At 40.5% G+C, this 9,588-nt stretch overlaps 1 protein-coding gene across 1 annotated transcript; it reads right to left on the reverse strand.

Annotated features, from left to right (window-relative positions):
• Positions 1 to 3,103: 3,103 nt before the first annotated feature.
• Mbl2 (mannose-binding lectin (protein C) 2, soluble) lies at positions 3,104 to 6,480 on the reverse strand. Its single transcript, XM_013017128.1, has 4 exons — positions 6,303 to 6,480; positions 5,772 to 5,888; positions 4,186 to 4,254; positions 3,104 to 3,477 (listed from the first exon to the last, which is right to left on the reverse strand). Exons 1-4 carry the CDS (start codon positions 6,478 to 6,480, stop codon positions 3,104 to 3,106), a joined length of 738 nt encoding a protein of 245 aa, XP_012872582.1.
• Between the last annotated feature and the right edge of the window lie 3,108 nt (positions 6,481 to 9,588).

The raw sequence follows: 9,588 nt of genomic DNA on the forward strand, positions 1-9,588 counted from the left end.
TACTAATAGTGTAATCTTGAACATCCAGCTATGAGAAATAAATTCATCCTGTTTTTTAGTCAACTAACTGATTGTACTGTTATACAGCAGCCCAATGTGGTCAGGACAGGGCCTTATCATACAACTAAAAGTCCTTAATCATATCACATATAAGAATATATCCATATAAATATTGGATACATTTGGGGCTGGGAAGGTGGCTCAGTGGCTGGTAAAGTGCTTGCTTTGCATGCTTGAGGCCTTGCGTTTGATTCCTCAGCACAACATAATCCAGAAGTGGCATTGTGACTCAATGGTAGAGTGTTAGCCTTGAGCTGAGGAGCTCAGGGACAGTGTGCAGGCCCAGAGTTCAGGCGCCATGGCTGACTATATATATATATGTATATGTATATATGTATATGTATATATAGTCATATACACACATATGTGTGTGTGTATATATATATATATATATATATATATATGGTACATCCAATATTTTGCCATTCAAAGCAATATAGTACAAGTTCAGATGGGCGGTGGTGGCTAACACCAATAACTAAAGCCAGCCTGGCCATAAAGTCTGTGAGACTCTTAGCTGCAGGTAATTAGCAAAAAGCCAGAAGAGTGAGCTGTGGCTCCACTTAAAGCAGAGGAGTATTAGCCTTCAATAAATAAAGGCAGTACCTAGCTGCCCCACCCCCCACAAGTGATATCTACACATTTAGATACTAGAGCATGGCTATTTCTTTATAGGCCACTGTTCAGCTCACTACAATCAATTACTTATTCTCAGTAGGTGCAAACTGTATGCATTTTATGCCATCTTGCTACTCATGTGTCACAGATGAATATAGTTGACATGTAAGCATCAGCTGTTGGTACAAGATAACACAGTGACACAAGTGTCATCGGAGTCCCTGGTTAAGTGTGAATATTCATTTTCATTGGATTGATAAATGTCTGTGCCATCTACCTTCACAAGGAAAGACGGTGACAGCCTTCAGGGACACTCAATTTTCACTGGACCATCAACCAAATGCCTGCTGTAAGCCAGGGCCCCACCTTGCACCATGACCATTGACACCTCCAAGATCAGTCTTGGAGAACAGTGAGGATGTGTTATAGCTTTTGGTTAGAAGTGGTGTTCTTCTATGTATCTGTGAGTGATTGTACTTGTTCTATATATTTCGTTTATGTTTCTCTTTTGAGTGTGTGCTGTATATGTATTGGTGTGTTTAAGTTGGTTCTTGAAAGTTTACATGTGTGTCATGATGTTTTGTGGTGTGAGAAGCTTCCCTGTTCTCTGGAGTCTTAGCATTGTAACAGATGTTTTCATGGTGACCCTTTGGTTTTTGAACCTAAGAAGATGGTGCCTAAATTTGTACATTGCGAAGGAGGGTATCGATTAGTTATGGCTGGTACCAATGGGAGGCTAGTTCCATGTGATTTCTTTGGAAAATGAGCAGTGCCTATTGAACCAAAATTCATACCTTTGCCTTGACCCACAAATTACTCTAGATAGATAACTAGGGCAATTTAGTGCATCATGTCATCAAAATACTAGTACATCTTTTGTATGTGTTTCTCCCAGGGTATAACCCCGTTTTCTCTCTATCTGATGTCAGTTCCCTGAATCTTGTATATATATTTTTCTAATTTTGGGAGGGGAAGGGAGATAACAAATTGCTGAAATAAGGATACAGGTTTACCCATTACAACACAAGACACTATGTTGAAAACGAACTTTACCACTTGGCGGGGGAGGGAGGAGGTGTGGATGTGGGGAGGGAATGTGGGGATAGAGGGGATGTTAGGGGATAAACAAAGGAGGAGCTAACAACACTCCATAGGAAATGTACTCATTACCTACTCATGTAACTGTAGCCCCTCTGTACACTATTTTGCAATAAAAGACATAAAAAGATACTAGCACAGAAATTTTCTTGAGAGTTGTTTCTTCATGGCCCAAAATTATAAGTCATCCAAGTGTCTGCTAATATAATGTGGAAACCAAGGTGTATATAAGGAAACTCTATATCAATGAAAAGGGATAAATGAGAGCTATACATAATACCAGTTTGAATAAATCTCCTAGACTTAATTTTGAAAAAGAATTGGACATGAGGCAGTACATATAGTACATTTCCATGTCAATGAAGGCCAACAATGGATAAAATTAATGTAGGAGATAAAACTTAGGAATATTAACTTGGCAGAATACTGAAGAAGATTCTAGGGACTTAGAAATGACTTATATCCTAATTTCAATGGTGGTCACATGAGTGTGTACATGTGTGAGCATTCATGTTCAGTTGAAACTGATGTGAATTCTGTAGCTTAGCATCTCATAAAGGAGGAAATCCAATTCAGGAAAACACTTCTAAGAAGCCTACTGGATGCCTGAGATTGCTTGGAAAGCCTTAGAATCATGCTGGGGAAGTGGACACAACAGAGCAGAGGTATCTACAATAAGTGAAAAAATAACACATTTTTCTTCAGGTCCTTTGTCTCCTTTCTTTTAAAGTAAGTTTTTTTATTGTGAAAATACTGTACAGTGGGGTTACAGTTACATGAGCAAGGTAATAATAAGTACATTTCTTATCAAGCATTGTTGCCTCCTCCTTTGTTTTTCCCCTACCATCCTTTCCCTCCCACCTCCACAACTACACTACCCCCCACCTCCCACCTAAATTGTAAAGTTCGTTTTTCAACATAGTGTCTTGTATTCATTGGCAAGTAGACTCCACTCAAACAAAAGTATTGTAGGTTAACTGAATTGGACAACCACTGGAAGATACAAAGGTCATGGCATATGGAAAGACTAAAAGTATATTATTTGTACTATTACCCTCCTGTTAAGACAACTGCTATTACTTTACTACTGTTGTCTCACTGTGGCTCAGAAGTATAAGTAGTGATTCACAGTGGACTTGAAGCCCTTGGTCTCTTCTCACTTCTCACCTCCACAATACATAGATCAACTCATTCTTGGATTTTCCCCAATTCTCCACAAAAGAGTAGCTCAATACTGGGTGTTTGAGAAAGTGAATATGTATTACCTTCCAAAGCAGATGGTGCACCTATAAGATACAGAAAGGGACAAGGGGGTGGGTCTGCAGGGTCACTCAGAGAATTCACAGACTGCCATATAGGATCTGGAACAAGGGATGTCATTCCATTTGCCATCTGAAAGAAGGATCACACAATCTTCTCCTGGGTCAGCATTGTTGGGTTCGTGTTCATTCCAGTTAGTATAGTGCAGTGGTGCTCCTGTCATATCAACAAACTGGCCTTCATGCACCTCATCTGTGATGCCCAGGAAGGCCAATTCTGAGGTTGTACTTCTGATGGCCCTATTTTCTTTATCATTCCTGGGAGTGGCCACAGAGGCTTGGACGCTGGCACAGAGGGCCTTGACTTTGTCAAAGCTCATCTTTTCACCACTGCTCAGGAAGACCTTCTTCCCAACCTTTTTCACCAGAGAGAAGTAAAGCCCTAAAATGTGAAAAAGTAAATGACAATGGCTTGTCTTTTAACCTACCCTAAGATATACCTCTGAGTAAATGCCTTCAGAATAGAGTTGCTGAAGTATACTATGTCCTGTTCAATTTCAATTTCAGATAAACAATGATGTTTTTCATACTGGAAAACCATATCGAAATTTTGGGACATATTTATTCAATAACAACAACAACAACAAAACAAGCAAACAAATGTCCTTTCCCCTTGGAATTCAAGTTTAACTGCTCTATTCACTTGTTAAATTTGGCAACGCTACAATAAAATGGTACAACAGCATAAAGTATTTGGTCCTTTTGGATTAGAATTTCAAAGTATATTGAATTTTCTGATATAGTTACTTTGAGAATAAAGAAAAATGTGTATGAATTTTACACCAAGCCAGGAGGGAAATGTTTAATTCTACTTCCAATTCAAGACACCAGCTTAAGAGAGTAGAATTGGTCCCATTTTCTGGGAGTAAAGGTTCGACTATTGATTCCACATCTGATTTCAATGTATAGTATGGTTATAGCATTTGTTAGGTCTGCACATTTGAACAGGTACTTTAAACTTGCTTCCATTTCTACAAGATGCTTCTAAATGTAACATAAGATGAGAATTACTTATCCAGGTAGACAATGAGATATAATCAATGATTTTTCCCCAAAATGCTATACTACCTGAAGAAGAGAAAAAGCTTACACTTTTTGATAAGTTCCAATTCTGACCGCAAACTTGTCACTTTTGAATCAACTGCACTGGAATCACATTCTACTGCACTGGAATCACATTCTAGAAAATTCAACAGAGTAAGGAGCATTAATGAAAAGAGGTCCCCCAAACTATATATATAAAGGAGTGGAAATATTTTTCAAATAAAAAAAGCTTTTTTTTGTTTTTACATTGTTTGTAACATTTTCAAGAAAAATAAAAAATACTGAGGATCAAAAAGAAGGAAAAAAACTCTATCGATTTTCATCTGTTGGCATCGCCCAAGACATTTTATATTCACACGTACTTGATGCACACACGTGTGCTTCTGATTTCCTAGTGTGGTAACAATCTGTATATGAGTTCTTCCGTTTTTCTTTTCTCTTTAATGAATTGCACTACCAACACTAAAAATAAATCTCCGGAAGTATTAATGTGAGCTAGTAAATACTGACTAAGATATTTGGAAGATCGCTCTTCTTCAGTTTTGGTTTCTTTGCCTGTTGTTTTTTCCAATCTGCTCTGAAACAAAGCAATCACAGTTTTTGTAAGTTGACCCATTGTTCAAGTGGAGAGGACCAGAGCCCTTAAACTAGTTAACCTGCTCTCATTGAGAGTCTCTTTCATGCTCTTTAATGTGAGCTTGATTTTTGACTTGTTAGGACCATTTCAATATGGCAGAAATGTCTGTGTATATGCTCGCTCTCTACTCAGGAATTCTATAATCACTATGGGATCAAGCCCTGAGGAGCCTGTCAGATAAGAGACCCAGAACTCATGGACTTTCATTTCTCCAATTGATATCCAAACAACAGTGAAACATGTGATTGAGACCTTTGGCCATTGGTGAAGCACACACTTCAGCCCAGGAGAACCAAAATTTATCTGGATAACTCTTAGAACTATGTTTAAGTAAATGGCTGCATTTTAAAACCACAATGTTTTAGATTCCTTTTTTATGAAGTTAAGCTATATATATATATATATATATATATATATATATATATGCTGTGAGGTTAAAAAAAAGACATTATATGCCTACATGTACATGCATTGTATTCTTCCTTTATTTATTTTTCATTTTCTCTTTCGGCAGTACTTGGTTTGAACTTGGGGCCTTAAGTCATCTTTGCTTGCTTAACTGGTACTCTACTACTTGAGAGGCCTATCTAATTGGGCTTTTGCTGGTTATTTTGGAGATGGAGTTTCACAGACTTTTTTGCCTGCATTTGAGTTGAACCAGGACTCTTCAGGTCTCAACCTTCTAAGTAGCTAAGATTATGGGTATGAGCCACTAGAACCTGGTTTTACTATGCTCTTTCCATGGAGCCTGAGAATAAGCTGAAGGAGATCCTGGGGCTCCCATCCGGTAGAGGGTTTGTAAATCCCTATGAAGACCTTGGCAGGAATTTCTTGAGCCTCTAGATAACCACAGTGAGCTCAGGAGTCTGTAACAGAAGGCAGAGTTAAGCCTCTTCTCATAAAGCACTAGGAAAAAGGTAACCTCCTAGGAGACAGTCTGGATTCCTGAACCCAGAGTGACTTCATCCCCACCCATTGTGAGATAATCAACTCACCTCCTTTCTTTCCAGGGTCTCCTTTTGGCCCCATGGGCCCTGATATTCCACGTAATCCTGGGGGTCCTGGAGGCCCCACTTTTCCAGGAGGGCCCTGTATGCCTCTCAGGCCTTCACCTGTTGGAAGCAAAAGAGAAGCTGATTCCTATCTGTGTCCATAGTCTTTCTCTGTCTCCGTTTCCGTCTCTGTCTCTGTCTTGTCTGTCTCTGTCTCTGTCTGTCTCTCTGTCTCTCCCCTCCCCCAAGAACTTGGACATAGACTCCTGATCAAACTTCCTGAGCCACTGCTTCCAATGACCCAGAAAAGAAAGAATTCTGCTTTCCATGAGACTCGTTACCCTGAGAGCTGCTTTCCCTGGAAAAGCAGAACAAATCATATCAATCCACTTCTGCGTGGAAGTCTGGCAAGCCAGGGAACGCAAGCCAGCTCTCTGCTTTGAGTTGTGATATGTTAAAGAGAAGGAAAAACATTACAGAGGAGTGTCCTCTGGAAAGTAAAGCGTCTCCGAGACAGAAGAGCCCAATGAATACCTGGGTCTCCTTTCTCTCCCTTCGCACCATCACGGCCATCTTTGCCTGGGAAGCCATTCAAACCCGGACAACAGGCAATCGCAGGGCAGGTCTTTTGGGCATCTTCATTGACGATGGTTTCTGGATTGGTTGCTTGCATCACGCTCAGGAGGAGAAGGGCAGATGGAAATGGGGACATGGTTCTCACCTTGTGAAGAACCTCAAGAAAGATCGTCCTCTCGTTCTGTCAATCAACGTGTAGTTACAAAACATGCTCTGGGTCCAGTAACTCAGGCACAGCTCATGTGTACATAGTGACCTATTCCTTGGTATTTAGAAAAGTAAATCTTCCCTGTGATATTATGAGGATTGATATTTGGACAAAAGTAAGCAACGTAGAATTCAGTGGGGACCCTTGAGAGGGGTCTCTAGTGCGCAGGCGCTGGTGCTGCTGCTCAGAGGCTATGTGCATCTACTTCCGCAGCCATGAGTCCCGAAGAGCCATATATATATATATATATATAGGAAAGACAGATAATTTCCCTGCAGTACCAATTAACTATCAATTGCCCAGTTTCAGATGCTAAACCAAAACGATCCAGAAAGGAAAAAAAAGCAGATTAAGTCATTTGATTCTCACTACACGAGCTCAGAATGACCTTGACTATACTTCCTTTCTGTGTTTTATTTGCCACAGCAAAACAGGCTTGCCCCAGGAAGAGCATTTTTCCCCCTGATGTTTCTCACTGCCATGGCTCTGGTCCTGTGCTACATGCCTCTCTACTTCCTAACAGGTATTTGGTACAGTTGGTACAGTCGGAAACCCCTATACTACTGGCATTTAAACTACTCGCAACAATTCTTTCTTGCTTTTCTAAATCTGTCCCTTGAAACTTTCTTCTAGGCCTTCTGTCCCCTTGAAAGCCTTAGCTGCCCAGCCCCCTGGATCCCTTGTGAATGTCTTTTGACCACAAAGGTAGCCATTCTCCTTTGCAAACAGCCAAGCAAGTAGGAAAACTCTCCCACTTCACAGACTCAGCAGAACGGCCACCCCGAATGTGATTTCTGTCTGCTACACAGCTCCCTCCCCAGACATTCACCTTCCCACCTCCTGCAGAAAGGCTCTTTCAAGTTTCCAATCAAGACTCGGCTTCAGAATGCAAGTCCATTCAGGAGAAATGACTTACAGGATGTGTGTACAGCAAAGATTCTGTATCAGTGATGCTAGTTCACCATCCTGGAGCTCTGGAAATGCTTCAGAGTGAAGGAAGATGCTGGTTTCAGCAGCAACCCACGTTTTGATTGTAAAGAGAGAGAGATAGCATGAGCCTGGCCTTCAACCCCAGATTAATAAACAACTTCCCAGGAAAATTTCACAGGAGTCTCCAGCCTCCAGCATAATACTCAATGGCTCTCTACTGTGATGCAGCACTGTCTTCTTTAGTCAAATCCATGTTGCCAAGTTTCACTGCTGAGTGACCATAAGTAGTTTCACTTGGTTAGTCATGAGGAACTTGATGCTTAATAGAAATGCACACAAGCACCCATGAATACACACAGATATTCCTACCCACCTGCAGTACACACAATCACCTAAGAACACCTTCACCTGCAAAGGTGTCACAGAACTCTGCTGCTATCAGCATACGAATACAACTCCTGCCTTAGACTGTTCACTTAACAGCTAGCTTCTTGTCTGTCTGCACACAACTCTCCAGTGCATTTCTGGCTGTTTTTTTTTCTTAATTTCTTTCTCTCTTTCTTGTGTTCCAGTATTCCTGTTTCAGAGAAATCTGTTTATCATCTATCTCTAAAATAGTGCCTCCTAGCAACATGGTCCTATTAGCTTAGAATATTTTTATTCATATTTAATACATGGCATTATAGCCATTTACATATTTTTGGTGATAAAGTAGACATAGTATACAGTTTTCCCCTGTGTCAATTATTCAATGGATGGATATGATTGGGATAGGTGAGGGACAGATGAAGGGGTGACATTGATCAAGATACATTGTACTCCTAAATTGATATGTTGAATCAAAACTCTTAAAAAGGATAGTTTTTAAAATGAAAAAAATGAACAATTCAGCCTCAGGAAGAACATTCATGTTGTTGGACAGCAGTCACCACTGTCTGTCTCCAGCAGTATTTCCAGAACTGAAACTCCCTCTTGTTATCCAAAAACTCTATTCCCACCTCCCTGTGTGCCCTAGTCATGTTGATTCCACTTTCTGTCTTTAAATATTGAACGCTTGCAGGTACCTCATGTAAATGGAATTTGGTAGTAACTCCTGTGTTGGGCTTTTTTTCACTTAGCAGAATGTCTTAAATGCTCATCTGCATTATAGCATGTATCAAAATCTCATTCATGTTGATCTTGAACAAGATTGCACTAAATGTATATGCCACATTTTGGAAGACAGATTTTTTTTAAGTGTCTTTCATTATTGAGAGGTTTGAAACACAGTGCTTCCAGCTTGCTTGGAAGGTATTCTACCTGACTCATCTGATTCAGGCCTGTAGCCCCTCCCCCACCATCTTATTTTAAGGTACAGTCTTGATTTTTGCCCAGGATGCCTTAAACTATGATCTTCTCATTTATACTTCTTGCTGCAGGCTTGAACACACACACTCAGTTTTCTCATACTGAGACGAAGTCTGGCCTACAACAAGAGCCTCCTTGTTGATCGGAAGGTAGAGAAGTTATAACTAAAGATATGTCCCTGAGGGTTGGGAAGGTGGCTCAGTGGTAGAGCGCTTGCCTTGCATGCCTGAGGCCCTGGGTTCGATTCCTCAGTACCACATAAGCAAAAAGAACAAAAACTGGAAGTGGCACTGTGGCTCAAGTGGTAGAGTGCTAGCCTTGAGCTGAAGAGCTGAGGGACAGTGCCCAGGCCCAGAGTTCAGACCCCATGACAGGACCCCAAAAAAAAAAAAAGATATGTCCCTGATAAGTTTCACCAGGATGATGAAATAGTTGATTGTGGTAGTTACGCAAACCTGTGACTAGAAAACAGGTGCACAGAATGAACACGAAGAAAAAAGAAAAGAAAAAGAATGGCAAATACTTACTAGTTAAATCCAAATGACATCAGTGCCTTCTGGTGGTATGATTTCAATGTCCTATCACTGCTGAGAACTTTCCTTTTTTAAAAAAAATTTATTTATTTTTTATTGTGAACATACTGTACAGAGGGGTTACAATTACATGGGTAAGATAATGAGTACATTTCTTATCAAGCATTGTAGCCTCCTCCTTTGTTTCCCCTTTCCCTCCCCTCCCAACCTCCCTCCCCGTCCCCCC

The sequence above is a fragment of the Dipodomys ordii genome, unplaced genomic scaffold (genome assembly GCF_000151885.1).
Source record: "Dipodomys ordii isolate 6190 unplaced genomic scaffold, Dord_2.0 Scaffold34, whole genome shotgun sequence".
NCBI lineage: Eukaryota > Metazoa > Chordata > Mammalia > Rodentia > Heteromyidae > Dipodomys > Dipodomys ordii.

Excerpts from the sequence above, each read along its gene's own strand:
- Mbl2 (XM_013017128.1), bottom strand. The coding sequence starts at position 6,480 with ATGTCCCCATTTCCATCTGCCCTTCTCCTCCTGAGCGTGATGCAAGCA. Across the intron at positions 4,255-5,771 it reads AGACCCTGGAAAGAAAGGAG|AATGTGATTCCAGTGCAGTT; the intron begins GTGAGTTGATTA and ends CCAGTGCAGTAG. Across the intron at positions 3,478-4,185 it reads ATTGGAACTTATCAAAAAGT|GGCTTTACTTCTCTCTGGTG; the intron begins GTAAGCTTTTTC and ends TTCACATTTTAG.